This window comes from Miniopterus natalensis, chromosome 7, assembly GCF_054644295.1.
Source record: "Miniopterus natalensis isolate mMinNat1 chromosome 7, mMinNat1.hap1, whole genome shotgun sequence".
In the NCBI taxonomy this organism is placed as follows: domain Eukaryota; kingdom Metazoa; phylum Chordata; class Mammalia; order Chiroptera; family Miniopteridae; genus Miniopterus; species Miniopterus natalensis.
Genome location: NC_142087.1, coordinates 50,009,690 through 50,030,215, shown reverse-complemented (window position 1 = coordinate 50,030,215; position 20,526 = coordinate 50,009,690). Strand labels below are relative to the sequence as shown.

Sequence of the window (20,526 nt, the reverse complement as noted above, 5' to 3'; positions counted from 1 at the left end):
CCAGCACCTGTCAGTGAATGTGGCTGGATATTGAAGGTGGTATGGCTAAGAGTCATGAACTTAAAGGGAGGTAAATTTATGAAAGAAGGAAGTAAGTGACTTTTTGTAAGGTGTAGGTTTGAGTTTGCAGAATACTTTCCTTTATGTCTGGCTTCAAGATTATAGACATAGGAAAGTGAGACTTAGCATAATTTGAAAGGAAGAACACACTGGTTCACTTAAGATCAGCAGTGGGGGATGGTATTCTAGAAAAAACATTGAGATAGAGTATATGGAAATTTCTTGGCAATTGAATGGTTTCAGAAAACACATTTGAAAAGGCAGGAGGAGTATATGATATACCATATTTTCTTCACAAGATGCATCTTTGGCTTTTGGGGCACAAGAAAGAGGCAGTACATTAAATGCACACATCAGAGTAGGTCTGTCCCTGTTTCAGAATGCTAAACCATGAATGAAAGTGTCTCAGAGTTGAGAAGGTATAGTTGTAGTGGTTGTGGATTCTGACTTTAAAGGAGGTTGTCAGTTTATGAAGTCAGGGACTAGAAAGACAATTTGGAAGCATCTGACGGAGGTATGAGGCCTTTAGGGGTGGACCAAAGGTTTATTGGGTGGATTACAAGGCAAAACTGGGACAGAAAGCAAAGACTACTAAATAGAGGTTACAGTTAGTCATTCAGAGTATACAGCAAGAGAGAACAGTAAGCAGGAGGAAAACAGGTGTTAAAAACTGTATTGTGGCCAAGATTATCAGTCAAGAACTTGTGCTGTACAGGAGGCTGTTATTTTAGGTCATCAACCCATGAGACTCCTTTTGCACAAATGTCTTAAAGGCTTTTTAGCACCTGGTGGAGCCAAGGAGTAGAAATGCAGGTAGGAAGGAGCAGAGAGAGAAGTGAGAAAGACAGGACTGGACATGGCCAGCTTTGCCACTCCCATTCATTCATTCATTCATTCATTCATTCATCCATTCATTCATTCATTCTCGAGCTGTTGTGCTTGTCACTGGGGCTGTGTGACTTAAAACTGCTCTATTTATGTTTAGAATACTCAGATTTGGTTACTTCAAGAATGGTTAAGTAGGAAATCATTTGTATGAGCAGAGGTTATAAAATTTCATAAGTAGAGAAGCCTGAGTAAAGCATTGGAAATGGGCAGTTTGGCTCCCATTTGGCTCCAAAGGGGGAAGTAGGGGGCTAGGGGCAAGATGATTGGTGTAACTGGTCAGTCTCAGAGCTGAACTTAGACGGCAGCCCAGAGGGAGGGGGAGAGAAGGGTGACATCTTATCATAAAAATTGTTTTACAACTTTGGAGAGGAATTCACCCAAAGGGATATTTCTAGAGGAAATTCAGGTTTTTTCTGACACTGTTTCAGATCTTTGGACTGTGTACATTTGAAACCCTGAGGATGAACCCAAGTTTCCAGAATTAGGCTTTAGATACCTTCGTTTTCCCATTTTACCTGCTAGTTAACTGACAGCCCTCCTTTCTTTGGGCTCCCAGTTCTCTTGCTCTTTCCTTTCTATCTCTAGTACCACCTTCCAAATAGTGAGAATTTGATAAATTACATTGTTTACATTTATGTGCTGATAGATTACCCTCCTGGGTATGGATTTCAGCCAGTATATTTATTTTTGACCTTTTAATCTCTAATTGCAGAAAGAGTACACATGTTCTCACTGGAAAGCCTCAGATTTAGCACAGGTGGAGTGAAGGCTGGGAGTTGTCTGTGGAGCTCTGGATCCTTGCACTTCAGTTGCCCTTGACATCTTAGCAGGTTGCAATAAAGGGGCTGGCCTGGCTGATTGCTCACTTCTTACAATAAAGAAGGCTGTATTCTCTCCTGGCTTTAAACACTGGAATGCTTTCTGGGGTGAAATCTAAAGGGGAAGCCCCACATGTAAAGGGGATACAGGAGGTACCCCAAGCCCTCACTCTCCTGACCACAGGCTCATCTTGAGAGATTCTACTGGGGCCAGTTTGGAAACCATGTCATCTGCTCAGTGCCTCTTCCTGGCCACATTCTATAATATGCTCTTTCCCTCCCCTTCCTGTGAACAGGATCTTCACCTTAAGACAATACCCCCCCCCCATTAGTGTTTATTCTTTCTTTTCTCTTTCTTTCTGATTGTTCCCAGTGCTGTCAGTGCCTGTCCTGAAGGCCCATTCCCCCCACCTAGGAAAAAAAACAGTGACGTTGCTATTACCTCTGGCATGACAACCTCATGCCACTGGGTCATTTTGGGCCTTCAGCCAGCAAATTACTAGGATTGCAGAGCAAAGAACAATAAGCACATAGGAAAGCTGCTAAGGGACTCTGAGGAATGTGGGTGGGGGGACAGTCAGGAATAAGTGGTGGACACAGGAGGCCTTGTTCATTGAGGAGAAACATATAAGGCCTGCCTCTTCATTTGCCAGCACATGTGTGTTCAAGATGAAAATTCAACTGCAAATGATACTGGAGAAACTCCTAACAGTAATGATGATTACAGCTGTTGAAGCAATAAAGTTGGATAAAGGGGGAGAAAAAATGGTTTAACAGTGCGTAAAGAATACCAACTTCAGTTACTTATATGGACTGCTTATTATTTAGCCTAATTGCTGTCATTTTAGCAATCACACATACCATTAAATGCATCAGACTTATTTGTGTGAATTTCACTTGATTGCAGTGCTAGGCTTTGTTTTGTCAGCTGAGTCATGATAGTCTGTACTTACGGTGACTGATCACTCTTACATTTGACCCACTGTTTTTCTGCAAGTTCATAGGTAAATCTGATCTTTCGAAGATTAGCCCCTAAGATTTGCATATCTTGTTGCACTAAAGGGCCAGTATTTTGTTATAAAAGACCGCAGACATTGTAAGCAGAACGGGCAGATAGAAGATTGCCAATTTTTGCCTAGCTTATTCTGTGAAACAGGTATTTGCATTTTAAAACACTTCTTTTTAGCATGCCTCGGTGCTTCCTGGAACCTACTGATGAAGGGATGGGAAGAGAGGCAGCTGTGGCAGCCTTACAGAATCTAGAATAGCAGAAGTGAGGAAAGGGGCTCCCTCCACAGGAACTGAATGTTTTATATTGTGAAATCATGGCCACTGAGGCTCAGCAGACTTGAAATGGGAAACTTCAACATCTGTTGGTTTCTGTTTTATGAGATGAGAAGGCTAGAAAGCACTTAGTTCTGTTAGTTCTTTATTTTGTTTTTAATTAAGTGAATGGAAATGATTTTCTATCCAAGATCCATTCCTATTTCAATGGTATACATTAGAAAACCTATTAGTAAAAATACCTTCCGCAATGTCATATGCTTACTTGTTAATTTGGAGAGTGAGTGCCTAGTAAACCAGGAATATCTTAGAAGTCCATGGTTTTTTTTCAGTTTTGCATATCAAGGGGGTAAGTGGTAGTGCTCAAAATAAATTTGTAGGATTGTGTTTGCAGATTTCTTTCTCTTCAATGTCAGTAAACTGGATGCAGCTAACAGTAGCTGACATTTATTGTGTGTATACTTTGGTGCTGACATTGTACTTGATCTTTCACACACACTATGTCACCTAATGGATACGACCGCTTTGGCAGGCAGGCATTGTTACCATCGCCTTTTACTGATGGGGAAACTGCAGCACAGAGAAGTTAAGTAATTTCTCCAATTGACAGAAGGTGGGATTCAGCTCCAGGTCAATCTAACTGCTTAATTAACTCTTTTGTACTGTGCTCTCCTGTCCCCTTTGTTGATTATGTTTAAAAATAGTTTTAAAATACTTGAATAGCTGTTAAATCGCAATGATGTGCTGAGTTGTAATGACATGCAAACATTTCCCAAAGAATATTAAAATATTCATTACTCAAAACTAAAAAGTTTAAGCAATTTAATTTTTTTTGGTTGATTTACTAAAGGTAATAATAGGTAAATATAATTTATCATCCAAACTAAAATTGAAAGGGGTTGACATTATCAGTTAGGTGGTGATAGCAGGAACAAACAATACTGTTCTAGCAACTAAGTTATGCCAAGTAACCCTACTGATTGTTAACTTGTCTTCATCTTTGAGGCAAAAAATATTAAAACTGTTCTTCATGTTTTTGAACTTCTAGGGGGATTTCTCAATGTCAATGTAAGTGAAGTCAGTTTTGATGAAATTCATCAACTCTTCTCCAAGGATTTAGATATTGAGCCAGGAGGACACTGGAGACCCAAAGACTGTAAACCCAGATGGAAGGTGACGTAAATTTTCTCATGAGTAATATGACATTACCGTGCATTTGAGGAAAAGTGTGCTTGGTTCAGAATATATTGTGAAATACCTTTACGTCATGATAAATTTAAAACATCAACATTTTTATATTTAATGTATAGGTATTCACAGTTCAAATGTGATTTAATAGTGTTACTTATGAAGACTGTAACTGTACCTGTGCATATACAAAATATATGCTCATGACTTATTACCAGCCTTAGAGATCCTGGTAACAGATTTTTTTTCAGTTCTGTTCTGTTTGGAAGAGGGGCTATGATTTCTCTGCCTCTTGCAATTGTCCCTAATGATTACTGACCTGCAGGCATAGCCCCACCAAGTCCTGGAACTGGTGAGAGCTCATGGGGAGGGTATTAATATCATATCCTGATTTCCAGTTGGGTGCCTCAGTGGGATTTTCAAGCTCTTTTCCTCAGAGCCCCAGAATTCTAAAGAGGCCACTCAGGTCACTGAGACAAAACGGAGAACTTTGGGCTCTTCACCTCTGTTTCAGAAGGCAGAGCACAAACTTTTTATCTTTTTGTTATGTCAGAATTCTACTTAATATTTTATTTGAAAAACTATAAGGGAGAGGACCTACCTCTGCTGCTTAAAAATAAGTGAAAACCATGGTTTAGACTTGACTTGCTCTTAGTACTGTGAAATTGGTTAAGTGCATATTCATGTGATTTTTTTTATGGTTGAGTAAGAAGTAGTATTGATGTAATTCAAGTGAAAACTGCATATGGTTAAATAAAATGTTATGTCCTAAAGGATTGTGATGTAACCTTAATCTGGGAATGGTTTTTAATTTCTCTTTTAAACTCTTAGTATTCTGCTGAAATATTTGTGGGGTGTTTTTGGTACAAAAAAAATTACTGCTGGGAAGGAGAATTCTATGCTGTTAAGCTTATGATAAAAGTTCTCTTCTTGGCCTTGAGCTCTTTGTGTTTGGCGATGTGTATTATTTACATCTGCACTCCTAACAGAGCATGTCGTCATATACAGGGGTGGGCAAAGTAGGTTTATAGTTTTAAGTACACAAAACAGAGTTTATGCTTGTATTATTATTAACTAATTATTGTATTATTTATTTGTATTGCAACTGTAAACCTACTTTTGCCCACCCTGTATAAGTTAAGCACTAAACTCAGTTTTGTTGAATTGAGTTTATGGGACAAATAAATGCCTTAAGTTGTAAAGATGCTCAAATGAGTTTTAGTACAAATTTTGGTGAAACATTCTGTTTTACAATTGTCTTACGCTATTTTCCAGATCAGATTCGGTTAATAAATGAGCCTTTTCATATTTCATGATTGATTTTCCTCACATTTGTATGTATAATGTGGCCCAATTTATAAAAATTCCACTTTCTAAAAATGTCCTGGGCAAATAAATGATTTTTCTTATTTGGGTGATGAGTATGTATGTTGGATGCTAATAGAAGAAAAGCATATTTAGTCACAAAGGCCGTGGGTTAGCATGGAAGTTGGTCCTCAGACATATACTCATGTAGGGTGCTGGGCACCTCTCAGGTGTGCACTGTGTGGCATCATAATAGAGTAATTTGGGATTAGAAAAATTAAGTATTCTTGTCCTTTCTCCAGTGCTCTATATCAGACATTGCATTTTGAATTTTATGTTTTGTTTTCTTCTCACTTTCCAGCAGACAGGTACATCACACAGTTCCTACTTAGAGATTTAAGTAGACTATCAACTCCACATGGATCAGTGGACAACACACTGAAAGTGGAGTTCCTAGGAGGAAGCAAATTGAGGGATTTAAACATTAGCTTATTTTATTTAGGAACTATATGGTAATGCTTCTTTTATTTCAGTTTTGCACAGGTTCTACTGAGAATACAGTCTCTGGTTGTGAGCTATTCAGCTAGAGGTATGAGAGGAAATTCGGAAATCATTCAGGGATGACCTGTCCTTGCCATATTTAATTAATTAAATACCTCCCCCTCCTCCCTTCCTGTTTACATTCTAATAGTGTCCCATTCTAATCTCGCAACAGAATTGAGGCGGAGGGGAAGAAGAAATAACAAGATTTATGTTAAACATCTGCTACCAACTTGACTTGAATATTCTAGGTTCTTTTAAAGAAATTTTAAAAAATCAATTAATTAGTGGCTAGTTAATTGGAATTGAGATCTTCTGAAACTAGTGATTTCATCAGAACCTAGGTATATCTGAAACTGCAGGTTTGAGTGGAAGATTCAGTATAGGTTGGATTCTTATTTCTAAAGGAAATAAAAGATGGAAATGTATACCTGTGACATTGCCTTTCCCAGGGTTCAGGTTGAGGCCTGAACAAATGGTCTAAAACCTAAAGGCTTAAAGACCCAGGCAGCTACTTGATGCTATTATCTACTCAGAGGCCTGACGTTCCATTTCCAGTCCAAGGTTCCTCAAAGATAGGTGTTAGCCACCTGTCTCAGAATCACTTGCGGTGTTTGGTAAAAATGAAGACTGTGGAACTCAGTCCTCAGACATTCTGACTCTCTTGGTGGGGAGGAAGGCAAGTCTGAAGCCATGTCATTTAGGGACACCGTAGTTGGTGGTGTGCTCGAAGTTTAAAAGTGGGACAGAAATGAGGGGAGCATTTATGTAGGAAACATTTTCCTTGATAACCTGTTCCTGGCCCGTACAGGAGAAAATAAGCAGGCAAGAAAAACAGACACATAAACTCAGTAAGCTTAGTGGTTTTGATTAAAGTGGGAGCTGACTGAATGGGATAATTATGCTTGAACAAGAGGAGATGTGGAGAGAGTCATGAAGATGAAGTGTTGTTTTGCAGAAGATAATGACCAGATGTTCTTTATTGCCACTGGAGATGCATCAGCAGGAGAGTGGCTCAAACAGCAAATTAGGGCACATAGGAGAAAGAATGTCCTGAAACAAAGGCTGTTAAACCTTCAGATAAATGATCACAGAACACTGAGATCTTTTTCTAGGCAATAAATTGTGAACTACTGAGAATGAAATTCCGCAGCCACTAGAAGGGACATGTCGAGTGAAAATTTAAGATACCGTTTAGCTTTATTTTAATAAAAACTTTGCTTTAGGCATACTGTTCAGAATTTTTGATAACTGTCTCTTTAAGATGTGGACATTCATTTGCTATTAAAACAACAGTTTTGCTTATTTGAATTTGCCAAGGTGCCGGTAATTTTTTTCTTATGACATTCTCAGTTTCTTTATAAGATTAAAACAAAAATGACTCTTGATATTTTAAACGCTTCATTGAAGAAATTACTGTGTTAAGAGCTATGACTTTGCCTTTGTTTATTCTTATATGTTTAACTTATCACTCAGCCTAATTGTATTTAAATAATACAGATTTTTTAAAATACAGACTCTGGAGCTATTTAGTAATAGCCTCTTCTCTTAAATCTGTAATTCGCCTTAACTGTTTTTATAGCCCATTTACATTATGTCTCAGGCAGCCAACTTGTGGCAAGTTCATAACTGAGAAGGGGAAGCTCAGCCTTTATTTCAGTAGAAATTATCACACCGATACAGTTCCAGTAAGGTCAGTGGTAGGGATCTGTACTCACCATCTAATTCCTTTCTCTCTTTTAACTTTTCATAGCAGTTTCCTATTTTAAGAGTGAGCCCAGGGGTCTCTGAACTGCTTTGGGAATTGTATTTTTTGGGAGTTCCTTGCATATGCTAATAATTGATTCTGAAGCCCATCAGCAAGTTCCCAGTCTGTAGGGAGTGCCCAGCACCAGCAGTAGCCCGCTTGTGGGAGGGATGAAGGGGCTTGGATGGGGGTTGCTCTGGCAGCTTTGTGGCCTCAGATTCATAAGCCAAGAAGTACCTTAGAGGCAAACCAAAAGGGAATGGCATCCAAAGTGGGACTGGCAGGGGTCGCAGAACCTCTTCAGTTCCTACCAGTTATCAAATTTACTTGAAAATATCAGCCTCATAACAGCCATTTTTCTGCTCTCCCATTAGCATTAAGGGAAAATTAGTGGTGGTTTCTAGTTTAGATATCGTTAATTTTACTAAATCATCTGTTGTTTACTCTAAATAAAACTATAATGAGAATTTAAAAATTTCTCTCATTTGTGATCGTGGTAATATAAAAGACGCAGATAAATGTTACTAAGTTTTATTGGCTATATCTATTGCCATGTCTTGATTTTACAAGTAGGATTAGATCCTAAACCTGTCATTCCCAATTATTTACATTTATTCATTCATTAGTAAAATTTATTTGGTAGATGTGAAATTTTAATAAATCCCAGATTTAATGTTGTTAAATTAATTTTTTTAATAGCCAATTTAGATTGTTTAAAAATCCAGAATGTAGAGCGACACAAAAATTTTAATTAGATATATTTTGACTGTTATACTCTTTGAAAAGCTAATGATTTTGGAATTTATAGAAATGTAGAAAACTTATTTTAATTTCAGTTTTTTGTTAGAAAATTTACAATTATACTAAAGCCAGCTTAGCTCAGAAATTACTAAGAAAGCCCGGCCAGGCATGGCTCAGTGATTGAACATCGACCTAGGATCTAGGCTATCGGGGTTCAATTCTCGGTCAGGGCACATGCCCGGGGTGTCGGCTTGATCAGTGACTCCCTCGTAGTTGATGTTTCTATCTCTCTCTCTCCCTCTCCTTCCCTCTCTCTGAAATCAATAAAGATATATTTAAAAAAAAAAATGCTAAGAAAGGAATGTTTAGAAAACATTTAGCTATTTCAAGGGAAAACTGAATTATAGGGTGACTTGGCTTGTATGACAAAGTTTAGATCCAGAAAATACAGGATTTGAGTTAGTGATGATTGATAATTATTCATTTATTCTCATGTCATATTAATATATTTTATGTAAATTATGTTTTCTAGTCTTGATTTTGAGAGTTCCAATCAATGTTTTTTTTCTATTAGACAAAAGAATGATCTATTGAAAAACCAATCTAATTTCCATATATGTTTTTCTTTTTTGCGGGGATTACTTATGAACAAATTTCTTTGACTTATCAAAGACAGATTTCTCTGTTTTCTGTGCTGCTTACATGATCTTTTCTGTTAATTCAACATTTTTTAACATAATTTTATTGTCAACTTTAACCTGAATATTATCTTACTACTGAAATAAACATAAAATGTAGCAAAATTTAATTGTGCATTTTGATTAAATGAAAAATATTAGATTAATATCATTATAAAACTTCATGTATATTCCAGGACACATCTGTTATAGTTCTTAAAAATATCTCTATGCCAGATAAGTCATGTGTAGGATAATAGATACTTAAGTGGTATCTCTTTTACAGTCAGTTTAAACACCATGAAGTTATTATTTATGTTCTGCTTTAAAACCTTGAAGTTATTCTTGACACATCCCTCTCCCTCACTCCTCATCTCATCCACAAACAAATCCTGTCTATTTACCTCTTAAATGTGTCAAAACCACATGTGCCTCTCTCCTTCAGCCTCACCTCAGTTCAAGCTGTCATCACCTCTTGTCTCAACTATTGCATTAATTTCCAAATCACCTCCCTGAGTTCATTTTTGGTTTCCTCAATCAACTCTCCATAGTAGTCTCTCTGTGGCATCACCAAATCTGATTTTATCATTTTTTTTTCAATCTTTCCACGACTTCTCATGGTGCTCGTAGGGTAAAGACCGTAATCCCTAGAACAGCCCTGGGAGCCCGTTTATACCTCCTCAGGTTCACAAGACCGTAAGTGGCACAAAGGCAAGGGCCCTGTGGTTTGCTCACTGTTAGATCTCAGTGAGAAAATGCGTAAGGGTATGACTTTAAAACCATCATAAATTTTTAAGGATTAGTCTTCAGCTGTACCTCTTGGGCTTGTTGCTGTGTTATTTACATATGTGACTGTTTTCCTTTAAAGGTGGCGGTTCTCATCCCTTTCCGTAATCGCCATGAGCATCTGCCAATTTTTTTCTTGCATCTGATTCCAATGCTCCAGAAACAGCGACTGGAATTTGCCTTTTATGTCATTGAACAGGTGAGAATATTTTTCAAAATGGTTACCAAGTCTCCTGGAACATAATGAACATTAAGGTACGGTTTGATTCAAAATATTTAGCTTCTGGTTAATTAGGTAACTCAAATCCTTGGCTTTATATTTGGATAAAATTGAATTTTGAATTGAGCTGTTAGTGGTATATATCTCATTTTGGTAATTCCTTTATCAGTTGATGTGCTCCTATCATTTTTAATCATCTTATCTCTTACCTATTAAAGGAAAAATGTTTTCTTTATTCTTTGTATTATCAGCTAATTTTTCTCTCTAAATATTTTTTCTTGTTTCAGCTTTCCATATATACAATTTCTTTCAGTCTTATTTGAGCTTTTTAGAGATATTTTCCATACTTCTATTTTTCCCCACATCTGTCATTACCTAGTTTTACACTTGAAATGTTGAAATGTTATCTTTGATTTCTTTCTTGGTCTTTCCCCCACCCCAGCTCCCAAACATTAGGGTAATTGCTGAATTTTATCACAACTTCTACATAGCATTTCTAAAACTGCATTTTGTTTGTGTTTCAAATATACATAATTTGGATACTTCTGGTTTTGACATTAATGAACTCATTTTATCCTGATCTTTCCTTTTTTTTTTTTTTTTACTCACACTAAACTTGACTAAAAATGTATTTCCTTATATGTCAGCAGACAGAAAGTGACCTATTTTATGTTATTAGATACTGGTTTTTTTGGAGGTAGAAAGTATTTAAATTTTATTCCTAAGATTATAACATTTAGTGTATTCTGCAAGCTCCTGTGTGGTTTATTGTAGGAAATTCTTTACTCCTCTTTTTTAATTTCTTACTCTTAGCTTCTTGTCTCTATTTATTCTGCTGGAAATACTTGGTTTCTAATACAAGTTATGCTTTTCTGTAACCCTTTAAGGTTTGTTCCCCGTGCATCTGATGATCATATAGTACACAGTGCATATGTTCTTTTTTTACATAACAACCTATACTTTAAAAATTGACTTTTTAAAACCTGATAACAAATAAAAAATTTAGCTACTTTCATAATAGCCATAGTTGTGAATGTCTAGGTCAGTTTTCCCAATTGCTGGTTTCCTTTTTTAAAACTTCAGTCTCCATAATGTGTTAGGAGATGAGCTATCTGCCTCGGTGTTTTTAAAAGCTTATTCTCCTGAAAGTCCAGCATCGTTGAATTATTTTGTGCGTGCCACAAAGAAATCTTTGCAAAGCAACTGAGATCCATGTTTTATAAACCTTTTCAGTCAGAATCTCAGCTTCGATCGATACTAATTCAGGCCAGTGTACTTGACAGTGTGTAGTTTTGAGCAGTAACAGCTTTACCACATATGAAATAGAAGAGTAATTTTTCTGCTGGACTGATGCCCATAAGTGCTAAGCAATTGAAGAGCAGCCCAGAACTCCTAGTTAAATATGGAAGATTGTACACATATTCACCTCCTCTCTTTTCTAAACTCCTAAAATGAGAATGAAAGAAAGTACTTTTTAAAAAGTTATTAAACTACAAAGACAGAGAGATGGAAGTAGTTGGGAGACTTCAACACATTTCTGGAAGTCAGAAAGTAGATGGACCACTGGCAACTCCCTTAGCAGAGCAGAGGCTGTTCAAACCCATGTGCTCAGTGAGGGTGATTGTGACAAGAATTGAATCAATTTCCCGGACAAACCCCTATTCATGTAGACACTTGAAAGGTGTCATAGGAGATGGACCGAGCCCTGCCCTAAAGTAAGGGGATTACTTGAAAGTTTGATTACAAAACAATCAAATCCCCAGTTCCACATTCTCACCCAAGGACATGTTTTTATTGATTTTTAGAGAGGGAGGAAGGTAGAGAGAGAGAAATACCGATGTGAGAGATACTGGCCATCAGCAGCAGCTTTTTGGCACAGGGGCTGAGACAATACCAGGGTCCCTGGGGGCGGGGATGAGGTGCACCGGCACAGAGCCGTAGCTGCGGTCACCTTGCAAGGGACGGTGTGGGGCTTGCTGATCTTGCTCCCCCAGGAGCCTCGCCGCACAGGGACAATAAAAGCTTGGCCAGGATGATGGCCCATGGACGGCAGTGGCAAATGCCTCGAACTGGATTCTCTAGCCAGCACGTGTCCGTTTTTGAACCAGCCTAATCTTCAAAGCCTCTTCCTTGAGGGATGCCCCCAGGAAAGGGTCAGTGATCTCAGATTCCTTGAGGGCAGGGAGAAGAGGCAGATCTCCAGGGACTTGATGTTCATGCCCTTGCCCAGGTGGCCCAACTTGGTGATGAAGATCCCCTCCTTGTCCTCGGCCTCGCCTCTGAGAGCTCCGCAGCCTTAGCCCCGATGGGGACAGCAGCTGCGACCTTGGCCCGGTGCGGCTGCCGATCCTCCACAGAAGCCGCTCGGCCTCCCGTTCCAGGCCCCCGGGGCCTCCTCGGGGCCCTCTCGCAGCATCTGCGTCATCCTCTGTTTGGTGTTTCCTCGGAGAAGAGGCAATAAAAACCATTTTTAAAACCTTAAAGGAAAGCCGTTCAAGCTGATGTTGATGCACCAGTAATCTTACTATAATTTAACTTCCTTTCTCTTTTATTCTGCCCATTTCATCACTGAAGAAAGAAGCTGTAAAAAGTAAAGCGGTTTTTATTACCTTAAGTTGGTGCAGGACCCAGGATTAAAAATGAACCACTTTTCCCTCTTGCTGCGGCAGTCCAGTGCTAACCGCACAGTGTGTCTCCTTCACTTCTGTCATAATCCGTTTTTGTTTTATATTTTGGAAATTATTTTGAGAAATATTGATAAGGCCTAGGTAATTGCTGTTTAATTTTGATTAGATACAGAATGAAACTTTTTATTATCAATGCACCTTAATATAATTTCCTTTATAAAATAGGTAAGTGGTCATAATATAGGAAATTGGGTTCCTGTGTAATAAGTTTCCATTTTTCGTTTCATAAATACTCTTGGTATTTGTTTTAAGCAAGAATAAAGAAAATAGGAACTGTTTATTGCCCAGGCATTTTTATGTATTTTCCCTAGTAATAAAGGAAAATGGTTATAATGAAGGAAGTTGGGTTTTGTGTAATAAGTTCCAATTGTTTTCATCTCTAAAACTGTCTTTGTCTTTATTATAAGCTTCAGTAATCAGAGTTAGCCCTCCCTGGCCTTATTATGTAAGAGAAGGTTTACCAGTTGCTTCTCTTAATCTCGATAGCATATGGAAAGCTTCACTAAAAAATGCAACCTATGTAATTTTTAATGGTTTTATTTTTTTTCTGGCCATAAATAATCTGTCTCTTGATGTATTTGAAGTAAAACAGAAACATGAAGGCTGTCATTATATAAATGTGATGATCAACCAGTGGACTAGATAATAACATTGTTTTCTTGTAATTTACCGAAACATAAAATAATGCACGTAGATTTAAATGGTGTATTTGAAAATCCTGAAGTATGTTTATTATCTATTTGATTGAGACTTATTTATTATTTGACACCATGATTCAACAAGTTAGGAAACTTTAGAAAAAAATCAGATGACAAAGCCTGAGTGGCATTTCTGTTTTTCCCCCTGTGAAGACCGGCACACAGCCATTTAACCGTGCCATGCTTTTCAACGTGGGCTTCAAAGAGGCCATGAAAGACAGTGTGTGGGACTGCGTGATCTTCCATGATGTGGACCACCTACCTGAAAATGACCGAAACTATTACGGATGTGGAGAAATGCCACGTCATTTTGCAGCAAAGCTGGATAAATACATGTATATGTAAGTAATGTGCAACCTTCCTGATATTTTATAATACACTTGCAAAATCGTATCATCGAAATGGTATCATCATTACATGTCTGCATCTGAGAGTGTTCAAAGCCTGAAGAGTATGTTTAATTCCAAGCCATCCTCATAGGGAGCCAGGGGTAGAATCGCTTGACATTCTTCATTCAGAGGTTTGTGTGGAGTGGTCAGAAAGCCTGGTTTCCACAGTCAAGAAAATGTGAATTTAACTTCTGGTTTTCACACTTAACAGTTATAGGAGTTGATCAGTTGCTTGTACTGGGAACGTTGGTTTCCTCGTTCATTGGGCTGCGGTGTGATCACACGTGCTGAGCCTGCCCGAGTAGTAACAGCACCTGATGTCTCCCTTCTGCTTCTTTCTCTGCAGTGTATCTTCTTCCTGTGCAGGGAAGCTTCTTTCTCTGCAGTGTATCTTCTTCCTGCTAAGCTATGGATTCTTGACATGCTTATCATAATAAGAAAGACATTTTTTCATTCTTTGGAGATACCTTGAAATGTCAACAGTTATTGGAGCTGTGGCAGTAACTTATTTTTTTAAATTACAGTTTACATTCAATATTATTTTGTATTAGTTGCAGGTGTACAGCATAGTGGTTAGACAGTCATATACTTTACTAAGTACTCCCCCTCATATTTCCAGTACCCACCTGGTACCATACATAGTTATTACAATATTATTGGCTATATTTCCTATGCTATACTTTGCATCCCATGACTATTTTGTAACTGCCAATTTGTATTTCTTAATTTCTTCAACTTTTTCACCTAGTCCCACAACCCTTCTCCTCTGGCAACCATCGTCTTTTCTCTGTATCTATGAGTCTGTTTTGTTTGTTTGTTTATATTGTTCTTTAGATTCCACATATAAGTGAAATCATATGGTATTCGTCTTTCTTTGATTGACTTATTTCACTTAGTGCAATACCCTCTAAGTCCATCCATGCTGTTGCAAATGGTAAGATTTTGTTCTTTTTATGGCTGAGGAATATTCCATTGTATATATATACCACAGCTTTTTTATTCACTTGTCTATTGACGAGCACTTGGGTTGATTCCATATCTTGGCTGTTGTAAATAATGCTGCAGTGAACATAGGGACGCATATATTCTTTTAAATTAGTGTTTTGGATTTCTTCAGAGATATACCCAGAAGTGGAATCACTGGGTCAAAAGGCAGTTCCATTTTTAATTTTTTGAGAAACCTTCATACTGTTTTCAGTAGTGGCTGCACCAATTTGCATTCCCACCAACAGTGCAGGACGGTTTCCTTTTCCCCACATCCTCGCCAACACTTGTTTGTTGGTTTATTGATGGCAGCCATTCAGACAGGTGTGAGGTGATACCTCATTGTGGTTTTAATTTCCATCTCTCTGATGATTAGTGACATTGAGCATCATTTCATATGTCTATTGGACATCTGTATGCCTTCTTTGGAGAAGTGCCTATTCAAGTCCATTGCCCATTTTTTAATTGGATTGTTTGTTTTTTGGGTGTTGAGTTATATGAATTCTTTATAAATTTTGGATATTAGCCCCTTATCAGATGTATCATTTGGCAAATACGTTCTCCCATTCAGTGGGATGCTGTGACAGTAACTTAAATTGATATTAAAGCATGCCCGTCTAATCTAGGAAAGAGATCACAGTTTCCATTGGCTAATGGAAGTGGAGAGGAGGGAAAACAGCCTAGAGCAGGGGAGATGATTCCTATATGACAGTTTTACCTGCTGCCTGACCTACAGAGTAGAGAGAGGCAATGACACAACAGGTGAATCAGCACTAAAACAGAAAAAGAATGCCTTTTCTTGTTGTGCTGGTTGTTGTCATCATTAGAAACCTTTCCCTTAATACTACAGTACCTGAACTCCAAGTCTGGTGTTACCTTGGGAAGGTCATTCAGGTTCAGGATCTGTTTCTCAGCTCTTCTGGAACAATTTTGGTCAGCCGCTAGAGTCAAATTAGATTCAGTGTAATTGATTTTCTCTTAAAAATATCAGAAAGGTCATATAAACTAGGAATTCTAAATTATCTTTTTTTACCTGAAAATATTAATTTCTAATGAATTAAATATTTGTATCTACCAAGACTAATCCTAGGGTTAGTAGGGTATTTTGGAAGTTTGACTAGAAATGAGAATGCTAACTTAGAGAGGTGGTAGCAGGTCGAGGAATGGCTGGGTAGTGCAGACTTCAGCCCTGGACGAAGTCTGATGAAGCACCGTCACCTGGGACACTATGGTTGTCCTTGGGGTACACATGTCACTGTCTTGGGGTGCCTTTGACCCAGGGTTGATCCCAGATTGCTTTCTCCTGCAACCCTAGAGTTCCATGCAGGAGCTGCCTGTTCCATCTTCCCAGCTGGCAAATAGCACTTTTCCACTCAGGGAATGAGGCAAGAGTTTCTTCAATAAAAAAAATGAAATCTGCTTCCTTTCTCTGAGGCAACGGTGCTATAGTCCTGGCCAAATTTCCTTCAGCTTGATTTTCAGATGCTGTGCATGGTTGTTTTTTTTTGCTGGCCTGCCCCAGTGGCCTTTTAGGGGCTCTAGCACACTACTCCCCAGTAACACATTTGGAGCTGCAAGAATTATTCAAGTCTGCAAGTCTAGGGGTGCTACCTCAATATCAGAATTCCAACCTATATCTAAATGAATAGATTAGTTTGACAAATTCCTTAGATTATGAGTTAGGGAAAGGTAAGGAAAGTAAAATCCAAATTTAAAAATATACTCATTTGTCAGAGAAAACAAATAATGTGCGATTTCACTTATCTGTGGAATCTTAAAAAAACCCACACACAAAAACAAATTCATAGATACAGAGAAAAGATTGGTGGTTGCTAGAGGTGGGGGCTGAGGGGTGGGTGAAATGGGTGAAGGTAGTCAAAGGTACAGGCTCCCAATTACGAGATAAGTAAGTTCTCGGTTGTAATGTACAGCGTGGTGACTATAGTTAGCAATACTCTACTGTATATTTGAAAGTTGCTAAGAGAGTAGATCCTCATCACAAGAAAACAAAGAATTTTCACAAGAAAAAGAATTTTCTAACTCTATAAGGTGATGCTAACTAGACTTATTTTGGCTATTATTTTGCAGTTTAACATAGATCAAATCACTATGTTGTACATCTAAAACTAATGCGATGTTACATGTCAGTTATATCTCAATAAAAAGTCATTTCTCTAAGTATTAGTGCATTAAAAATAAATGTATTTGTAAATATTCATGAGTATTTTGGGACTATAATCAAAAAAGATATAGGAATAGGCACCTTGTCATTTTAAAATTAAATACTAGACTTGTGTTTGCTAATACATATTTATCCTGGTCTATATAATAAATAATGGGTTTATAATTACATTCTATGAATTTAGAAAATTTTATTAGCTTAGCAACATCTAACATTTCATTGACAGCTATTGATGGATTTAATTAAGTTTATTTTGCCATAAAAATAAATAATTTTTGAACACTGGGTTTTGAATATTATAAAGTAAACAATACTAAATATTAAATTTCAGTTACCACAAGTGTTTTATATAACACATTTAGATGTACTTGTTTCATTAGAATATAAAAATGTTTCTTAGGGTACTTTGCATTTCCCAGAATATGTTTTAATCAACATAATTATTTATTTGGAAAACTGGTGTATTTGGCAAGGCACATAAAAGACTGAAAACTTGATTTCATGTGGCAAACTGTTCTGATTTTATTTTTAGGATGCTCTGTTCTGCTTTTTTTTAGTCTTCCATATAAGGAGTTTTTTGGTGGTGTAAGTGGACTAACAGTGGAGCAATTTAGAAAGATCAATGGTTTTCCTAATGCCTTCTGGGGATGGGGAGGAGAAGATGATGACCTTTGGAATAGGTATGTTGAGGTACAAATTGCTTAATAACAGAATTTCTATAAATTTTCTTTCTATTAAGTAACTTATACTTTGCTATCCCAAGGAAAGATTCTTTCAGATGGAAAATTTTGAGATTCCTATATCCTACTTTGTGTTTCTCTTTTTTTTCACTGGAGGACCTTCTGAAATTATTGATAACACATACATTAGAGCATTTTAAATTGAACTCACATCATCAATATTTATGTCAGATTTTACTTCTTTATATTTTCATTTCCATGTATTGTATTGTAGAGTTCACTATGCTGGATATAATGTGACAAGACCAGAGGGAGACTTGGGGAAATACAAATCTATTCCTCATCATCATCGAGGTGAAGTCCAGTTTTTAGGACGGTAAGTTTAATATCATCTTCAGAGACCATGTTTCCAAAATTATATAATGTATGAAGGATTTAAAATACACATTGCAACCAAAAAAAATATTCTGAAGGGAATTTTCTGTCGATACCATTTTTTATAGAAGTGAAGCATTTTTGTGCTTGTTTTGAAGAGATCTACGTATATCTGCACACACGTGTATATTTATCTTATATTAAAAAGCCCAGTTAACTATTTATATAAAAAGTGTTTTCTTAGCAAAAAACATAATACATTTTATTTCTTAAGGATGTCTAAGTCATAAGGGTGCAGAATAATTTTTTCAGGTGGCATTTTAAGATCCATAGAAATGCTAATTTAGAACAATGGTTTAGAGAGTTTTTTTTAATTATGTTTGAGAACCAAAAATCATAAAGAGCAGTAGGTGCTTTAATTTATAAGAATGACCTTGAGCATATTCCCCATCAATTTTTGTTTTTGAACATGTTTCTGTTACTTTTCGTTTATTTCTCCAACGCTATAGGTATAAATTGCTAAGGTATTCAAAAGAGCGCCAGTACATCGATGGGCTGAACAATTTAATATATATGCCCAAAATACTGGTTGATAGGTTGTATACAAATATATCTGTAAACCTCATGCCAGAGTTAGCTCCAATCAAAGACTATTAAAGAAGTTGCTGTCGTGGCGAGAGAGACCACAGTGCTGATCGTAAACTTAGAGCGCGCTCTTAAGGGAGGCCGGTGAATGCAGGCGTCAGAGTGCGGCGCGTGGAAGAGCCGGCGGCCTCGACGGCAGCGCGGGGTTGTCTGCAGCCAGCCTCTCCCTCCCGCCCTCTCCTCCGACGCCCCCGTAGCGAGCACTGCGGAGACCAGATGCCCTTGCTTCAGACTGGAGTTAAGAGTGCCCTGCAAAGAAAAAATTTTTATATGGAAATCTATAATTTAATTCAAGAGAATGCTTTATTTCCATTGAAACATATTTTGTACATATGTGATGTAAATCAATGTGTTTAAATTGTTGAAAAATAAGATGTGTTACAGTTTTGCATGTAATTGCTTATGCCTTTATTGGACTTTTATAGACATTTTTTATTTGCATGGAAAAAACAATGTAAATTTATGAAACTAAACAAAGGTTAACCCTTGTGTGAAATGAAGGAACTGTCAATAATTGACAGCCAACTAATACAGTAAACTGTTATACTAGTTTTGAGCTTTAGACCTTCAGCCTTCTGTGTGGAAGTCACAGCTTTCTTAGGGTCCTAAAGGGTAAGAAGAAATGGCTTAAACAGCTTTTCTTCCTACCAGGATTACCTATATTTTTCCTTGCTTGTAATCTCATCAGATTTTGCTAAATCACAACCATAATGTTTATGCATATTGCATGAGTATTACCAAGAAAATCTTAAAAGTTGTGATGTGACATGATATCAAGGACCTCCTTATGTTAAATGTCTTTCATGTACCTCTGGTGTGTCAGGGATTTTGTGCCTCAAAAAATGTTCCCAGTGTTGTGTGTGTTTGTACACTGGTTTTTGTTTGTTTGTTTTGGTTATAGTGAAACACACTTTTATTATTTCCAGTTCAGAAGAGCCAAAAATTTTTTTTATTTAAAAACAATCAAAACAATTTTTTAAAAGAATGAGTTATATGGAAAACCCAATAGTACTTATAATATACAAATGAATTATACTATTAGATAAGAAATTAAATGTTCTATTTTTATGAAGATAAATGCTTAGTAGGTAAAAAGAAATTTTAAGTTCAATTCTCAGACTCATAGAATTCAGTTTTGGAAGGGATTCTTTTTAATGTTGCCCAATTTCATTCAAACTATTTTTTTTTCACTTTTAAGGAATCACATCTCTGGTGTTAATTATTAAAATTTCCTCACTAAAAGCATAACTTAATAGAATTATATTATAATACAAAATCAGTTGTTTAAATGCATTGATATTATAAGGCACTTCTTAGTAAACAGGTCTTACTACCTGACATCAAGTTTATTGCTTTATCTTGAATTTGGATGAAGTTTTTATGGCAAAACCAAACAGTATTTTTGCTTTGAAAGTTATCAATTATTTTCAACCAAAGATTCTTTAGAACATCTTAAAGTATTTTCACAAATTTAGAACAAAAAAATGTCTCTCTCTATAGTGAATCTTTAACAACAGTGAAGATCAATAAAAATCTGTGTTTGAGAGATGTTTGGATAACATTTGCCTCATAGACTGTTCACCTAAAATAGAAATATGGTTATATATCTCAGGTGGTAAGTTTAACTTTTGA

General features: G+C 36.9%; 1 protein-coding gene across 4 annotated transcripts in view; it reads left to right on the top strand.

Moving 5' to 3' along the window:
* Window positions 1-19,077, top strand: part of B4GALT6 (beta-1,4-galactosyltransferase 6) — a 53,540-nt gene extending 34,463 nt beyond the window's left edge. For 2 of the 4 annotated variants that reach the window (XM_016195925.2, XM_016195926.2), the window contains 6 exons: window positions 4,099-4,223; window positions 10,117-10,233; window positions 13,793-13,980; window positions 17,752-17,874; window positions 18,149-18,250; window positions 18,759-19,077. In XM_016195925.2, coding sequence (XP_016051411.1) covers window positions 4,099-4,223; window positions 10,117-10,233; window positions 13,793-13,980; window positions 17,752-17,874; window positions 18,149-18,250; window positions 18,759-18,906 — 803 coding nt within the window. In that variant the 3' untranslated portion in view covers window positions 18,907-19,077. Of the gene's footprint in view, window positions 1-4,098; window positions 4,224-10,116; window positions 10,234-13,792; window positions 13,981-17,751; window positions 17,885-18,148; window positions 18,251-18,758 lie in introns of those variants that run through there. The other 2 variants (XM_087819032.1, XM_016195927.2) reach the window with 2 other exon arrangements.
* Window positions 19,078-20,526: the final 1,449 nt, after the last annotated feature.